At 45.7% G+C, this 18,241-nt stretch overlaps 1 protein-coding gene across 2 annotated transcripts in view; it reads right to left on the bottom strand.

The window, feature by feature from the left end:
- Positions 1–206: 206 nt before the first annotated feature.
- RASGRP2 (RAS guanyl releasing protein 2) overlaps positions 207–18,241 on the bottom strand; it is a 69,576-nt gene continuing 51,541 nt past the window's right edge. For both annotated transcript variants that reach the window (XM_087705331.1, XM_087705332.1), the window contains 5 exons: positions 13,765–13,906; positions 11,592–11,628; positions 10,450–10,608; positions 2,430–2,530; positions 207–470 (listed from right to left, as the gene is read on the bottom strand). In XM_087705331.1, the coding sequence (XP_087561457.1) occupies positions 2,472–2,530; positions 10,450–10,608; positions 11,592–11,628; positions 13,765–13,906 (397 nt within the window). In that variant the 3' untranslated portion in view covers positions 207–470; positions 2,430–2,471. The remainder of the gene's footprint in view (positions 471–2,429; positions 2,531–10,449; positions 10,609–11,591; positions 11,629–13,764; positions 13,907–18,241) is intronic.

Genomic DNA, 18,241 nt, shown 5'->3' with positions numbered 1-18,241 from the left:
CAGTGTCTTTTTCCCCACTTGGAGCTGAACCCAGAAGCACCTTTCTTCCAACAGTCCTTTCCTACTGTATGAATCCCATGACGCCTAACGCATTCTTATTTTCTTTTCCAGAGCGAAAACTTCCTTTTGCAAAAAAAACCCTACTAAAATGGGGGAACACAAAGCAGAAAAAGAAAACATCCAAATTTAAGAAGGAACCTGAGGTATGTAGCAGGTGTCAAATTTATTCTAATTATTATTACATCTTGAAATCCAGTTTTTGGTACAAATATACACACGGTTCTAAAAGTCCTTGGGGTGGGGTATAAACCTCTCCTGATTTCCCTTGCCAAAGTGCTTTCAAAATGGAGAGGCCCCCATCCCCAAAGGACACGCCCCACTTAATTTGGGGGGGGGGGCGAGGGACGACGCAGAAGAGCCGAAGATTCGCTGGCAGACCAGCTGTGGTCACTGAGAAGGACGAGGTGTTTCTGTGAAAGACAAACCACAAGAAGTTAAGTTGAAGGTATGAAATTCAGGATCTCCAATTACAGGTGGTCCTTGACTTACGACAACAGTTGGGACCGCAGTGTCAGTTGCTAAGCGGCACAGTCTTTTAAGTCATGCCTAATTTTACAACCTTTTTGCCATCATTGTGAAATGAATCCAGCTTCCCACGCTGACTTCCTTGTTGGAACCTGCCTGCTGTTCTGACCGAGGCTTCCCAAGAGCACGAAGCCGGCTCCTCGTCGCAATAAAACCCCTTTTATTTAGGTTAAAGGGAATTCCTCTCCAGCAAAGTCCTGTCCAAGAGTCTTTCGTGAGATTTCACTTTATCAGGCTTAGAGAGCTGCCAGGCCGATATCTTCCAAACGCCACGCTGTAGCAGCAATTACTTGGCAAGGAGTCAGGAACAGATCTTCACCCTAATGAGTTGAACTAATGGCCTCCTGCAAACTCCACTCCCCTTTCGCTCCTCTTTTATTCCCTCTGGGAGGGGCCATTCACCGTCCACCTGTGGCCTTACTCCCGAATCGACCCTTGTTCTTTAGCTGTTTCCTTCGTCTGGCAGCTTTGCCCATGTGCACACTGGGAACAGGCTCCAGCTGTTCGTCTGCCTCACTGATGTCTGACTCTGAAGGCAGCTGATAACTGTCAGACGGCCCTGGCCCCCTCTCTGCCTCCGACACAGAGCCCTCCTCAGAGCCTTCCCCAGACTCCAGGACTGGCCCATCTTCCTCCCGAGCCTCCTCACTGTCTGAATGTGTTGCCAGATCTGTTGGCCATTGGCGGGCCACAGCACCTGCCTGGGAATTTTGCAAATGGCAATCCTGTGAATACATACTAGTTGCCAAATCACCCAAAATTTGATCCTGTGACCATGAGGAGGCCAGACTTCCTTAAAGACCACATATTTCACTTAACAGTTAGTTAGCTAGTTAGCAGTTAGACTTATATACCGCTTCATAGGGCTTCCAGCCCTCTCTAAGCGGTTTACAGAGTCAGCATATCGCCCCCAACAACAATCCGGGTCCTCATTTTACCCACCTCGGAAGGATGGAAGGCTGAGTCAACCCTGAGCCGGTGAGATTTGAACAGCCGAACTGCAGAACTGCAGTCAGCTGAAGTAGCCTGCAGTGCTGCATTTAACCACTGCGCCACCTCGGCTCAACAACCTGGTGATACGCTCGACAATTGCAACAAAAAGGCCGTAAAGTCGCTGAACCACATTGCTTAGTGACAAACATTACAGGCTCACTCATGGTCGTAAGTTGAGGATCATCTGCAGTAGCGGTAATAATTATAATAATAATAGGATGTAGCGGGTTTGGGAAATAGCCTTGAAGGACAGGAAGAATAGCTGTAAATGGTCAGAGAAGGGGCTTGAGCCAGGCCAACAAAATACAGATAGTCCTCAATTTATAACCATTCATTTAATGAGCATTCAAAGTTACAAGAAAAAAGGAACTTGTGTTCATTGTTTTCATTTACAACCAATGCAGCATCTCCATGGTCACATGATCAAAACTCAGATGCTTGGCAACTGACTTATATTTACGACGGTCACAGGGTCCGAGGGTCACACGATCCCACTTTTGCGACCTTCTGAGAAGCCAGATTCACTTAACAACCCGGTCACTAACTTAACAATGGTAGCGATTCCCTTAGGACAGTGGTTCCCAAACTTGGCAACTTTAAGACTTGTGGACTTCAACTCCCAGAATTCTGGGAGTTGAAGTCCACAAGTCTTAAAGTTGCCAAGTTTGGGAACCAGTGCCTTAGGATCTAGGGCAAGGAAGGTGATGAAATAGGGAAGGGGGGAGGGAACCTCACTTAACTCCTGTCTCGCTTAGCAACGGGGATATTGGGCTCAATTGCGACCTGTGAGTTGAGAAAATATCTCGGGCAGGAGAGGGAAGAAGAAGCCAGGAATTGCTCGCAACTCTAACCTCATGCTTGCATTCCAGGCCATCCGCTGAGCCGATGCAGTCTCATAGCTTCTCATCAAAAACCCCATCTTCCACAGCCTGTACGTCTTCCTCCTGGATTTCTGAAATAAAAAAACAGATCTGGGGTAAGTCGAATGCAAACGGAAAGAGATTTTTGTTTCCCTTACTTCCCCCGCCCCCCCCTTCAAACACGGCATTCACATGGCACATTTAACCTGGTTTTTAGTTATAACTCATTTTCTGGCCTCAAATGAAGCCAGAAACGGCCCATGCTGCAGAACAATAGCAATAGCAATAGCAATAGCAGTTAGACTTATATACCGCTTCATAGGGCTTTCAGCCCTCTCTAAGCGGTTTACAGAGTCAGCATATTGCCCCCAACAACAATCCGGGTCCTCATTTCACCCACCTCGGAAGGATGGAAGGCTGAGTCAACCTTGAGCCGGTGAGATTTGAACAGCCGAACTGCAGAACTGCAGTCAGCTGAAGTAGCCTGCAGTGCTGCATTTAACCACTGCGCCACCTCGGCTCTATAACAAAAGGGCCCAGCAGGGATGATACTACCTGAGACTTCTCGGGAAACAACAACTGAATGGAAAACTGCTGGTGATCTTCTACCGCTGCACCATAGAGAGTGTTTTAACTAATTGCCCCTATGTCTGGTTCGCTAATTGCACAGGGGCAGATAGGAGGCACTCCAGAGGGTCAACATCATTGCCCAGAGGGTCATGGGTTGCCCTCTCCCCTCTTTGGAAGAGCTCTATAGCTCCCGCTGCCTTCAGAGAGTTCAAAACATCCTTAAAGATCCATCTCATCCTGGGCAACCTTCTTTTTTTTTCAACTATTACCATCTGGCAGCCGGTACAGGAGAATAAAAACAAGGACAAATAGGCCAAAAAAAACCAGCTTTTATCCCAGGGCAGTAACTATATTGAATTTTACGGTATAAAGGTAAAGGTTCCCCTCGCATATATGTGATAGCCGGTTCCCGACTCTAGAGGGCAGTGCTCATCTCCCGTTTCAAAGCTGAAGAGCCAGCAGCTGTCCGAAGATGTCTCCGTGGCCATGTGGCCGGCATGACTCAATGCCAAAGGGACACAGAACGCTTTTCCCTTCCCACCAAAGGTGGTCCCTATTTTTCTACTTGCAGTTTTTACATGCTTTCGAACTGCTAGGTTGGCAGAAGCTGGGACAAGTCACGGGAGCTCGCTCCATTATGCGGCGCTAGGGATTCGAACTGCTGAACTGCCGACCTTTTGATCGAAAAGCTCAGTGTCTTAGCCACTGAGCCACTGCGTCCCTTATTAATTAATTAATGAATTAATGCAATATCGGGTTTTCAATTTCAATTATATAGCATGCGAAGGGTGTGTGTTTGTGTTTTTATTTTGATAGTTATAATGTATACTGAAGAGGGCCTTTAATTTCATCGTACTATGTGCAATGACAATAAACTAAACTAAACTAAAAGAAATGAACCAAGGTTAACTCTAGCCAGGCTGGCCTGCTATGCAAAATAGCAATAGCAGTTAGACTTATATACCGCTTCATAGGGCTTTCAGCCCTCTCTAAGCGGTTTACAGAGTCAGCATATCGCCCCCACAATCCGGGTCCTCATTTTGCCCACCTCGGAAGGATGGAAGGCTGAGTCAACCTTGAGCCGGTGAGATTAGAACCGCTGAACTGCAGATAACAGTCAGCTGAAGTGGCCTGCAGTACTGCACTCTAACCACTGCGCCACCTCGGCATGGGAAGTGAAGTCCAGATACCTGGCTGGGGAATTCTGGGAGTCGAAGTCCAGGTAGCCCTCAACCTATGACCACAATTGCACTCCATTGTGTTACTAAGTGAGACAGTTAAGTGAGGCTTGCCCCATTTTACAACCTCTCTTGCCACAACTGCAGTTGGTAAAATGAGTCACAGGGGTTGTAAAGTGAACCCTGCTTCCCCATTGACTTTGTTCGTCAGAAGGTCGCAAAATGGGATCACGTGACCCTGGGACACTGCAGCCGTCATAAATGTGAGTCAGTTGCCAAATGTCCGAATTTTGATCTCGTGGGTCCATGGGGGATGGTGCAAGAGTCGGAAGTGTGAAAAAGGATCATAAGTCCCTTTTTCCAAGCGCTGTTGCAAATTTTGAACGGCCACTAAAGAAACCGTTGTAAGTTGAGGATTATGTGCTGTGGAATTCTGGGAGTTGAAGTCCACACAATTCAAAGTTGCCACGGTTGAGAAACACACTTGTGTAGTAGAGAAATACCGCTGGAGAGTTTCTCTGCCCCACCTTTCTCTGAACAGCAGAGGGCGGTGTTTTACTACAATTCAAGCATCAAACACTATCGCTAGTCACCTGGAAATCCTGCTTCTTGACTACCTGCGCTGGCACAACTAATCATGGTTAGTTTTATCTGGGTTAGTGACACAATGGCTTGGTGCCTTGCAGGGGGGGCACCCTGTTTTGGCTATGTATCGATTTGATTTTTCTGGCCGCCCATTTGTCAAGCAATAGCAAATCACAATAGACATAATTTATTTATTTCATTTTATTTAGTTTAGTACAAGGTAGCAGCTAAAAGTATAAACATGGAAATAGTATAAACAAAGGAAATGGGTACAAATAAATGGGGATGGTAGGACAGGGACGGAAGGCACGCTGGTGTGCTTATGCACTCCCCCTTTACGGACCTCTCAGGAATGGGGTTGAGGTCCACCGGAGACAGTTTAAGGTTGAAGCTGTGGGGGGTTTGAGGATGTAACAAGGGAGTCAGGTAGAGCATTCCAGGCGTTGATCTCTCTGTTGCCGAAGTCGCATTTTCTGCAGTCGAGTTTGGAGCGGTTTATCTTGAGTTTGTATCGATTGTTTGACCATGTATTATTGAGGTTGAAGCTGAAGAAGTCATTGACAGGTAGGACGTTGTAGCAGACAATTTTATGTACTATTCTTAGGTCAGACTGTAGGCGGCGTAGTTCCAGGTTGTCCAAGCCAAAAATTTAGAGCCTGGTGGCGTAAGGGATTCTGTTGTGAGCAGAGGAGTGGAGGACTCTTCTCGTCAAATACCTCTGGACTCGCTCGATCCGATATACAGTGTGGATTCCAGGCAGACGAGCTGTATTCGAGGATTGGTCTGGCAAAGGTTTTGTATGCCTTAGTTCTCAGTACAATGTTACTGGAGAAGAAGCTTCGCAATAAGCAACTTCATAAACAACTTCAGCATCACAAGAGACATTTTAGATCAGGGGTGTCAAACCCAAGGCCCGGGGCCCGGATCCGGACTGCAGGGTGCTTAGACCTGACAGCAAATGACCGATCTGTGGTGCTTATGCCAGCGAAAATGGAGCTTGAGAGGGTCACACACGCTCCCCCCTGCCAGCTCTGTTTTCACTGGCAGAAGGTTGCAGGAGGCCGTCGCAGCCGAAAACGGAACTCGGGAGCCCGTTTTCGCTAGCAGAGCACTTGAGCCTCCACAGATTGGCCATGCCCACCCTGACCCCAGAGGGTAAACCCAGCCCTGATGGGGTCCTCAGTGAAATCGAGTTTGATACCCCTGTTTTAGATTTAAGTCTTTTTTTCCTGGGTTTGTGGCTTTTATCCAATCCCCAATTTGCAGCCAGAAAAAGAGATGTAAATGGGAATTAAGGTTGATCGCATCGGTACTAACCAATCTTCTTTTACTCTTAAAGCGTTGTATTAGTGTAAATGAATATGTTCTTTTATTCTGCTCTTTGGCTCTAACCAAATTGTTAAGCCGATTGTAATGTTGTATTTGCTCAACGGCCGAAATAAATAGTTTGATTTGACTTGATTCAATTATCATTATCTGGATCCCGAACGAACCCATTTTTCTATGTTTGCTCCATAAGCCAAAACACACATTCACCAGGCTCACTAGATGAGTTTTCACAACTTTCCAAAACAACGAGCGAATGGTTTAACTCACTACCGTGTGTTGTGTGAAACTGCGATACAGGTAGTCCTCGACTTATGACCACAACTGAGTCCCAAACTTCCGTTGCTAAGCGAGACATTTGTTAATTGAACTTTGTCCCATTTGGCAAACCTGTCTTGCCACCGTTGTTAAATGAATCACTGCAATTGTTAGCTTAGGAAAACGGTTATTAAGTGAATCTGGCTTCCCCATTTACTTTGCTTGTCGGAAGGACACGGAAGGGGATCACGTGACCCCAGGTCACTGTCATAAATGTTGAGCCAGTTGCCGGTTGCCCGAACTTTGATCACGTGACCATGAGGATGTTGCAACATGGTCGTGTGAAAAATGCTCACAAGTCGCTTTTTTTTTTACAGTGCCCTTGTACCTCTGAACGGTCACAAAATGAACTGTTGTAAGTTGAGGACTACCTGTATTTTGTGGCCACATTGAGGAACGCAAGGGCTCTCATTACAAATCAAAGGGTAATTTTTTCCCACTGACAATTTCTATGCAGTGAACACTTTCACTTTGTCTCGTTGTTGTCGGTTGTGAAGTCGCGTCCGACCCATCGCGACCCCATGGACCACGTTCCTCCAGGCCTTCCTGTCCTCCCCCATCCTCTGGAGTCCATCGAAGCTCAGGCCGACTGCTTCAGTGACTCCATCCAGTCCCCTCCTTCTCTGCCATCCCCTTCTTCTTCTTTTGCCCTCCATCGTTCCCAGAATGAGGCTCTTCTCCAGGGAGTCCTTCTTCCTTCTCCTTAGTTGGCCAAAGTCTTTGAGTTTCCTCTTCAGGATCTGGCCTTCTAAAGAGCAGTCAGGGTGGATCTCCTCTAGGACTGACCGGATGGATGTCCTTGCAGTCCAAGGGACTCAATGCAGGAGTCTTCTCCAGCCCCCGAGTTCAAAGGCCTCCATTCTTCAGCCTTCCTTATGGTCCAACCTTCACAGCCATCCCTTGCAACGGGGAAAACCACAGCCTTGACTAGAGGCACTTTTGATTGGCAGGGTGATGTCTCTGCTTTTTAGGATGCTGTCTAGAGTCACCATCGCTTTCCTCCCCAGGAGCAAGCCTCTTTTAATTCCTTGGCTGCATGTCCCCATTTGCGGTGATCTTGGAGCCCAGGAAAATAAAATCTCTCACTCCCTCCATTTCTTCCCCATCTATTTGCCAGGAATTGAGAGGGCCGGATGCCATGATCTTAGTTTTCTTAATGTTGCATTTCAAGCCATCTCTCTCTCTCCACCTGCATCAACTGGCTCTTTAGTTCTGTCTATAGCAGTGTTTCTCAACCTCAAGAACTTTTAAAAGATATGGATGTCAACTGCCAGAATCCCCCAGCTGGCTGGGGAATCCTGGGAGTTGACCTCCCTACCTCTTAAACGTTCCTGAGGTTGAGAAACACTCGTCTGAAGGAAGCAGATGTCAGGAAACCTGCTTGGTACGTTATCAAGGAAGGAAGTTAATTTGACTCACAGGGTGAGGCCACGACAATGCAGTGATGCTGAAAACCACTTGCGGTCTCCCTGTGACCAAAGGACAAGTGTTAAATTAAATTAAAAAGAGGTCTGCTTGCAGGATAGAAACCAGAAAAGGCAGACAGACAAATCCAACGTTACAAAGAAGGAGACGGCCATCAGTGGCGGAAAGCATACAATAATTCAAGGAGGGCTGTAAATGAGAGGCGGGCAGCCATTTTATTCAGCCCGGGGAAGAGAGAGCGATTTTTGCAAAGGGGGAAAGAGCGATTTTTCTCTCTGGTGCCCCAATTCAATTTGGTTCGTTCCTTATTAAGGTCACCGGCCTCTTCGCTCCGGGTGGAATTTTATCTGCTCGGCTCTAGTATGACAAACAATAAAATGCCACGCGTGCGAAATTCCCAATTTTATTTTATTTTTTTGCTTCTGATGCCGTCTGTCCCTCCTGGCTGCCGGATGATACAACTCTCGATCTCAGAAAAAGATTGAAAATGCTGCATAAGTTGCAGAAAAGGAAGACGGAGGAGGGGGTGTTATTTTCATTCTGCGCAAAGCTTGGTGCCCTGAAACCCCGACCAATTATTTCGTTACCCTGGTTTGTTTTGTTTTGAGGTTGAATCCAGAACACGGATTTAAAAAATGGACTAACTCAATGTTCTGAGCCTAAGCCTCCCAAGATCACAAAGCCGACTCCTCGTCCCGATAAAACCTCATTTATTTAGGGGGGAAGGGACTTCCTCTCCAGCAAAGTCCCAGCCAAGAGCCTTTCAAGAGATTTCACAACTACAGACCTTTATCAGGCTGGGAGAGCTGCCAGGCCGATATCTTCTAAACACCATGCTGTATCAGCAATTACTTGGCAAGCAAGAAGTCAGGAACAGACCTAATGCATTGAACTAATTGTCTCCTGCAAACTCCACTCCCCTTTCGCTCCTCTTTTATTTCCTCTGGGAGGGGCCATTCATCGTCCACCTTTGGCTTTACTCCCAAGTCGACCCCTGTTCTTTAGCTGTTCCCTTCGTCTGGCAGCTCTGTGCATGCGCACACTGGGAACAGGCTCCAGCTGTTCTTCTGCCTCACTGATGTCTGACTCCGAAGGCAGCTGATAACTGTCAGACGGCTCTGGCCCCCTCTCTGCCTCTGACACAGAGCCCTCATCAGAGCCTTCCCCAGACTCCAGGACTGGCCCAGATTCCTCCCCAACCTCCTCATTGTCTGAGTATGCCACCAGCTCCGCTGGCAGGCCGCAACAGACTAACTCAGGAAGGAAGGATGATTAAGCTTAGGACATTGTGTAAATGTTTGATGGAAACCTATCAAGGAGAGGTCTGGAATTAAGGAGACGTTTTCTGACAGAACAATTAACCAGTGGAACAGCTTCCCTCCAGAGGTTTTGAGTGTTCCATCACTGGAGGATTTTAAGAGATTGGACAGCCTTGAATTGTAAAGGGTCTCCTGCTTTGGCAGAGGGTTGGACTAGAAGACCTCCAGGGTCCCTTCAAACTGTTATTCCGTTCTGTTCTGCTCTTCTTATCACTTACCACTTTGTTTCCTACACATACCGCTGTCGGGCAAAAGATAAAATGAAGGGGGCAGTTGTGAAATCTTGGCTAAAACTGAGATCGCCTCCCCTCCTTGGTTTCCCCAAATCTTGTTCTGACCGAGGCTTCCAAAGAGCATGAAGCAAACTCCTGGTCCCAACAAAAACACATTTTATTAATTTACTGTGAGTTCTGCTCATTCACATCCAGCAAACTCTTTCAAGGGAGGATTTACGGTCACAGACCTTATCTGGCTTGGAGAGCTGCCAGGCCGATCTCTGCAAAACTTTTGCAAGGAGTCTCAGGGAGTCACGAACCAATGAAGAGAACTAATGGTCTCCTGCAAACTCCACTCCCCTGTTGCTCCTCTTTTATTCCCTCTGGGAGGGGCCATTCATCGTCCATCTGTGGCTTTACTCCCAAGTCAACCCCTGTTCTTTCGCTGTTCCCTTCATCTGGCAACTCTGCGCACACGCACACTGGGAACGGGCTCCAGCTGTTCATCTGCCTCACTGCTGTCTGACTCTGAAGGCAGCTGATAAGTGTCAGATAGATCTGGGCCCCCCTCTGACTAAACGTGATCCACTGGGGAAGAAAATGGCAACCACTCCATATCTTTTTCTCCATGAAAACCCCATGGACATTAGCAATAGCAATAGCAATAGCAATAGCAATAGTTAGACTTATATACCGCTTCATAGGGCTTTCAGCCCTCTCTAAGCGGTTTACAGAGTCAGCATATCGCCCCCAACAACAATCCGGGTCCTCATTTTACCCACCTCGGAAGGATGGAAGGCTGAGTCAACCTTGAGCCTAGTGGGATTTGAACAGCCGAACTGCTGAACTGCAGTCAGCTGAAGTAGCCTGCAGTGCTGCATTTAACCACTGCGCCACCTCGGCTCTTACCTTCTCCTCCTCCTCCTCCTCAAATCCCACTCCCTTGTAGCACTGATGTCGCTACATAGTTGGGTCACGAAACGTCTACAAGAAAACAGCCAAGCTCAGAGAGCAGCGAGGACCCCACATTTCAACCCTGAGCGATAAACGTTCTCTTCTATCGGCCCAACCATACCTGTGTGTCGCAGGGAAGTCCGGCCAGGACGAGGCAGCGAGAAACTAAAGGACCGGGCTGGTAGGGATACGGATCCATCAAGGCTGACGCTCTTGGTACGTTTACGGCACTCAACCGAAAGCAGGTCCCGGCAATGCTTGTGGCAGTTCACCCCGCAGGCTGGGCAGAAGGAGAGAAAAGGAGTTGAACAGAACCAACATCAAACCTCCAGCCCAACAGTTTCAACCTCCAGATGGATAGACCTCAACTCCCAGGATTCTTGGCCATGGGCATGGTGCCTGGGGAATTCTGGGAACTGAGGCCCATGCGTGTGTACAAGTCTTCCTCGACTTAATGACCATAGCTGCCCGGAATTTCTGCTGTTAAACGAGACGGTTGCTACTTGTTAACTGTTGGCCCCATTTCATGGCCTTCCTCGCCACCGTTGTTAAGTGAATCACTGCAGTTCTTTAAGATAGCAGCAGCGTGGTTAAATTAAGTCAGTGTTTCTCAACCTTGGCGACTTTAAGTCCTGGGGACTTCAACTCACAGAATCCCCCAGCCAGCTGTGCATACGCAGAAACAATTCTAATTGCACAAATTTATTTGTTTTAAAACCTTTTGTGCACGCGCAGACCTATTTTTGTGAAAATGCACAACCGGCAGTGATGCCAGGAGCAACCAACCCCTGCATTATTCCTTGTCTAGCCTTCAGGTGCTTTGGAAAATAGTTTGACCCCCTCCTCTCTGTGGCAGTCCCCCAAATATTGACCAGTGCTATCATGTCTCCCCTGGTCCTTCTCTTCACTAGACCAGCCATGCCCAGTTCCTGTAATTGTTGTAATTTTGAACAGTCACTAACTCTTATAAATATAGCACAAAATTGCTTCAACAGTGAGACAGTTGGCTTGTAAATTTAATACATAAAAATGAATACATTTCAAACTCCCAGAATTCTTAGCAAATCAATGTTAACTAGCTAAGAATTTTTGAAATTCGCACATCACCCAGAGCAGGACTTCAACTCCCAGAGTTCCTCAGTCACCAACGCTGGCTGATGAACTCGGAGTTGAAGTCCACATGTCTTAAAGTTGCCAAGGTTGGAGACCCCTTTAGTTGCTGCTAAAATGATAGGGAGACTAGTGAAAATGTCTTCAAATTACCTCGACATTTTAGTCCTTGCTTGTAGAGGCCAATGATCTGGAAAGAGAAAGAGAGAGGTTAATTGTGGATGCAACAAATTGTGGAGTTTTATTTTATTTTTTTTAATGGTGCAAGAGCTTGGCTTCAAATACAGAAAAATCAGTCTTCCTTAATAGTTGCACTTTGAGTCAGTCCCTTATTCATCCCCTTAATGCAGAGTTTCTCAACTGTGGCAACTTTAAGGTGTGTGGACTTCAACTCCCAGAATCCCCCAGAGTTGAAATCCCAACATCTTAAAGTTGCCAAGGTTGAGAAACAACGCACTTATCCTTTAATACTACTGAAGTTAAGTTAAATTTCACTTGGTGACTGATTAAAATTCTGCTATCTGTGGTGGTTGAGTGGCTAAGATGCTCAGCTTGTTGACCAGAAAAGCCAGCAGTTCAGAGGTTCGAATCCCTAGCGCTGTGTAACGGAGTGAGCTCCTGTTACTTATCCCAGCTTCTGCCACTCTAGCAGTTCAAAAGCACGTAAAAATGCAAGTAGAAAAATAGGAACCACCTTTCGTGGGAAGGGAACAGTGTTCTGTGCTCCTTTGCTGTTTGGTCATGCCAGCCACATGACCACGGAGATGTCTTCGGACAGCGCTGGCTCTTTGGCTTTGAAACGGGGATGAGCACCGCCCCCTAGAGTTGGGAACGACTAGCACATATGTGCGAGGGGAACCTTTACTTTTTCTGTGATTTTGGCTGAAGCAAATCTATTGGGGAAGATCTTTGATCCACTTCACTTTGCTAGTGAATTAATGAGGATTTGGTTTTTCTTTGCCAAGTTTCTCTGCGTTGGGCCTTGATACGATTTTGATTTGAATTTAAGCAGAGGATTTGGGATTTAGGAAATTAATAATTGCTTCAGGATTTTCGTGAAATTTTAAAAATTATTTTATTACATTATTGGTCTTTTACTTATTGGTCTTTTAAACCATTAATAAGCTTGGATTGTTTAGTTGATCGTAAACAGAATTATCTGTCCCGGGTAGAGGCAGCTCACCAGTTATAAACATAGCTGTTAATCTGATATGTTAAAGAATTAAATCAAGGAGTTTAATGCTAAAGGTAAAATCTACCATGAGATGAATTAACTCACAGTAGCTAATGGAAATGTCTGTACAGCTTACGTTTCTTGGTGGCCATCACAAAATCATTGAGTTGGAAGAAACCTCAAAGATCTACTAGTCCGGTGTTTTTCAGACGTGACCACTTTAACAAGGATGGACTTCAACTCCCAGAATTCCCCAGCGAGCTTGCTTGAAGTTGGGTGGACTTCAACTCCCAGAATTCCCTTATTAGCATGCTTTAAGATTGGCAGACTTCAACTCCCAGAATTCCTTCACTAGCATGCTTGAATATGGGTGAACTTTAACTCCCAGAATTCCCCAGACAGCATGCTTCAAGATGTGTGGGTTAAAGGTAAAGATTCCCCTCGCACTTATGTGCTAGTCGTTCCCGACTCTAGGGGGCGGTGCTCATCTCCGTTTTAAAGCCGAAGAGCCAGCGCTGTCCAAAGACGTCTCCGTGGTCATGTGGCCGGCGTGACTCAATGTGGAAGGTGGGCGGAACGCTGTTCCCTTCCCACCAAAGGTGGTTCCTATTTTTCTACTTGCTTTTTTTACCTGCTTTCGAACTACTAGGTAGAAGCTGGGAAAAGTAATGGGAGCTCACTCCATTACGCAGCACTAGGGATTTGAACTGCCGACCTTCTGATCAATAAGTGTCTTAGCCTCTGAGCCCCTTGTGGGACGTCCCGTGTGGATTACGGCTCCCAAAAAGCTGTCTGGGTGAATTCTGGGAGTTGACATCCATCCATCTTACAGCTGCCTAATTGGGAACAATTGCTTTAAAGCAGTGTTTCTCAACGTTGGCAACTTGAAGATGTCCGGACTTCAACTCCCAGAATTCCCCAGCCAGCGAATGCTGGCTGGGGAATACTGGGAGTTGAAGTCCGGACATCTTCAAGTTGCCAACGTTGAGAAACACTGCTTTAAAGCAATAAGATGAAATGCTGGCTGGAGCATTCTGGGCGTTGAGGTCTTAACAGCAGCCAAGTTCATAGAAAGCCTGATGGTTCTTCCTTGCTCCAATCTATGCCAGTCCCAGGCACTGTTGCGGTCACAAGGGTAGGAAATCAGCTCACCAGGCCCTTGCAGTGACGGCAAGCAACCGGGCGCAGGAAGGTGGTCTCGTTGAAGTTGTGGACGAAGCCCATCTTCCCGTTCAGCTCCAAGCTGGACTTCATGAAGTAGGACACCATCTCTTCTCGACTGATGCAACCGTCTCTGTTGGTCAGAGAAGGCCATTAACAGACGGGCCGGTCGTTTGGAAAAACCATACCTCCCAAAGGGTCCCAAACAGGAGCCTTAAAGTGTGTTGAACTACAAGTCCCAACGTTGCCAAACATGGGTGCTGTTGTAGGACAGTGTCTCTGAAGGAAACCCTGCTTGTCCCAAGATATGACCACCATTGAAGCACAGCCATTCCAATCCCAAGACTTAGAATAGAATAGAATAGAATAGAATAGAATAGAATAGAAGGAATGGAGGAGTAGAATAGAATAGAATTAGTAGAATAAAATAAAATAGAATAGAATAGAAGGAATGGAGGCGTAGAATAGAATAGAATAAGGAATAGAATAGAATAGAATAAAGAATGGAATAGAATAGAATAGATAAGAGGGGGTGAAGAGAAGAGAAGAGAAGTAAAAGGAATGGGAATAGAATAGAATTCAGAAAAGAATAAGGAATGGAATGGAATGGAATAGTATTAATAGGAAGGGGAATAGAATAGAATAGAATAGGAGGAATGACGGAGTAGAATAGAATAGAATTAGTAGAATAAAATAAAATAGAATAAAATAAAATAAGGAATAGAATAGAATAGAATAGAATAGAATAGATAAGAGGGGTGAATGGAATAGAATAGAATAGAAGTAAAAGGAATGGGAATAGAATAGAATTCAGAATAGAATAAGGAATGGAATGGAATAGAATTAATAGGAAGGGGAATAGAATAGAATAGAATAGAATAGAATAGAATAGAATAGAATAGAATAGAATAGGAGGAATGACGGAGTAGAATAGAATAGAATTAGTAGAATAAAATAAAATAGAATAAAATAAAATAAAATAAGGAATAGAATAGAATAGAATAGAATAGATAAGAGGGGTGAATGGAATAGAATAGAATAGAATAGAAGTAAAAGGAATGGGAATAGAATAGAATTCAGAATAGAATAAGGAATGGAATGGAATAGAATTAATAGGAAGGGGAATAGAATAGAATAGAATAGAATAGGAGGAATGAAGGAGTAGAATAGAATAGAATTAGTAGAATAAAATAAAATAGAATAGAATAGGAGGAATGAAGGAGTAGAATAGAATAAAATTAGTAGAATAAAATAAAATAAGGAATAGAATAGAATAGAATAGGATAGATAAGAGGGGTGAATAGAATAGAATAGAATAGAATAGAAGTAAAAGGAATGGGAATAGAATAGAATAGAATTCAGAATAGAATAAGGAATGGAATGGAATAGAATTAATAGGAAGGGGAATAGAATAGAATAGAATAGAATAGGAGGAATGAAGGAGTAGAATAGAATAGATTTGAATTGAATTGAATTGAATTCTTTATTGGCCAAGTGTGATTGGACACACAAGGGATTTGTCTTTGGTGCAGATGCTCTTAGTGTACATAAGGAGAATAAAAATGCATTCATCAAGAATAAAAAGATACAACACTTAGTGATAGTCACAGGTTACTAATAAGCTATCAAATCGTATTAGGAAACAATTAAAAACAATATAAATCGAAAGATACAAGCAACATGGTTTCTCATTTTCAGTGAGAAAATTTTGGTGACCCGCAGAAAAATGATTTGCATTTTTGATATTGCACTCAATCAGGGGGTCCTCAAACTATGGGCATGGGCTGGATACGTGCAATGAACGCTTGTGTTGCTGCAGAGAGTCTCCCCCTTTGGGGTCTTTTTGGGAGGGTCGGAGGGGGGCAGAAATCCCAACTCGTCTGAAATGATATAGGGCCGTGTTGGTGAACCTTTTCAGCACCGAATGCTAAAACAAGAGTGTGGGCGCGGGGGAGCACCGGAAACCAAAGACCAGCTCCCCAGTGTGCACCCGCAGGAGCACCAGAAACCGGAAGAGCAATTCCTTGGTGCACATGCGCGCACCAAGACCCGCTGGCCGACGCGCATGTGCACACTGGAATCCAAAAGAGTAACGGGCGATGGGTGGCATGCCCAGATAGATGGCTCTGCGTGCCACTTCTGGCACGCATGTCGTAGGTTCGCCATCACGGGTATGGGGGTCTCCTGCTCGAACGGGGGGGAGGGTTGGACTAGATGATCTCCAAGGTTACTCACTTACTCTTAGTCTGTGTGTCCTATGCTAGCTACAATGCAGACATCCAACCTCTGGACCATCCTATCTCTGTCCAGCCATGCCTCTTTCCTGCCACCGATCTCTTTATCCTATCACTACAACATCCTGTCCACCGACAACAGACACAACACACTTCCCCTGCTCCCTTCTCTTGCTATCCTTCCTCAGGATCCTGTGTGAGGTTTTGTTTTCGCTCTTTTCCTGTTTTTTTTATCTTTTGGGGGAAGCTTTCAGGCAGTCCATTATTATTTTTTAAGCATTTCTTTCTTGCAGAAACCGCAGGGCAAACAAAGGCGTGGCTGCCGACAAATATTTTTAGATGAAAGCAAGGTCAGGCAGAGGAAATTTAACAAAAACCCCCACCCTCGGCACCCTTCACTTTTTGACTGTTGAAGAATCCTGCAGAGCCCTAAAGCCTGCACAACTTTTGGAAAAAACAGTGCACATTTTAAGTCCTGAGATGGAGGATTTTCTAACAGGAGCCTGCAGCCCACTGGATTTTGCATTAAAGGGAGAAAAAAAGCGTGGCACGACAAAACCGCGGTCCACTAAAGCGCGCCCGATTAAACCGCGTCGCTGACGTCATCAGCAGCGCGACAACAGCGACCGCGGAGAAAAAAGGGCGCTTTAAAAAGCGCTTTGAAAGCAAGCCGATTCAAGTTAAGGTAAGGGTTAGGGTTAGGGTTAGGGTTAGGGTTAGGGTTAGGGTTAGGGTTAGGTTAAGGGTTAGGGTTAGGGTTAGGGTTAGGGTTAGGGTTAGGGTTAGGGTTAGGGTTAGGGTTAGGGTTAGGGTTAGGGTTAGGTTAAGGGTTAGGGTTAGGGTTAGGTTTAGCGTTAGGGTTAAGGGTTAGGGTTAGGTTTAGTGTTAGGTTAAGGGTTAGGTTTAGGGTTAGGCTTAGGTTAAGGGTTAGGTTTAGGGTTAGGGTTAGGGTTAGGTTTAGGGGGGTTAGGTTTAGGTTTAGGGGTTAATTATAGCTTTAGCGTTCACAGCGTGCTTTTTTCGTCGCGCTGTGATGGCGTCAGGTACGCGGTTTCGTCGAGCGCGCTTTAATCGAACGCGGTTTTGTGGTGGAACCGAAAAAAAGAACGTTTTTCTCCATGCTTTTGCTTTAAGCTAATTTTAAGCTTGGAAGAAATTACGATGGGGTAAGAGTTTAAAGCAAACGTATGGGAAATAAATTTACTTTTTTTTTTTTACATGCAAAATCCAGCGGGCTGCTGGCCCCTTTTAAAAAACTCCTCCGTTTCAGGACTAAAATGTGCGCTGCAGAACAGAAAAACTGCCATCGCCTTCTTTTGGATAACAGAGCCTCCATGCTCAGCAGCAGTATATCTTATGGAATATCCTACAACAGTTATGGCGAACCTTTTCGACACCGAATTGCATGGAGACATAGCGTGCGCGCACACTCATCTGGAAAAGTCAGAGTTCTGGCACACATGCACACCCGTCAATCAGCTGGCCAGCACGCATGCACGCACTGGTTTTCACCACTGCCGAGCGCTCAAAGGACCTCTGATCATCGTGCATGCACACATGTGGAAAAAACCCAGAAGACAAACAGGGAAGGCTGCGTGGGCTGGCCGATATGGCTTCGCGTCCTGCTGTCAGCTGCGACTTCATTTAGTAATCAGGAAAGAAACCACTCAACTCCATTTGTTTGAAATCAAGTGTACTTTTACTAATTATAAACGAACAGTAGCAAAGCTAAGCTGAATCTGGTTAATTAGGCGCGAAAGCGAATAATATCATGTATAATTCAATCCCCTCCCCTTGGCACCCCAGTCCATAGTCCAATTATAATGCACCCAACTGTCAGGTGGGAGATAACTTCAGAAGTCATCACCAGGATGGAATGCTGGACCGCTGACCTTGGCGGGAAACTCCCTTCCTCCACATGCGCAGTAAGATGGCCAGTTCAGCATCTAGAATCTTCCTCCAGCACATCATGATTCCCCTCCCAAATACCATGCCCCCCCTCCCCGTTTCAATGGCAGCCGAAGCAGCAGCAAAGCAGAGGCTGACAGCTGTTTTGCGCAAGCATCCCGGTCCTTTAATAAATATCAGGGCATAATACTGCATTTTCCCTTTTTTACAAGGTACCATTTGAGAAAACCAGTCCAGTAACCACACAGGTAGCGAACAGATGTTGTCAAAAGCCCCACCTATTTCCCCCCTTTTTTTTCCTCACACCCTTCTGTGCTGGTGTGGGG

This window comes from Thamnophis sirtalis, unplaced genomic scaffold (genome assembly GCF_051295495.1).
Source record: "Thamnophis sirtalis isolate CommonGarterSnake01/CBP01778 unplaced genomic scaffold, rThaSir2_p1.2 scaffold_2, whole genome shotgun sequence".
NCBI lineage: Eukaryota > Metazoa > Chordata > Lepidosauria > Squamata > Natricidae > Thamnophis > Thamnophis sirtalis.
The sequence above is the reverse complement of the archived record's forward strand: the minus strand, read 5'-3'. Positions and strand labels throughout refer to the sequence as shown.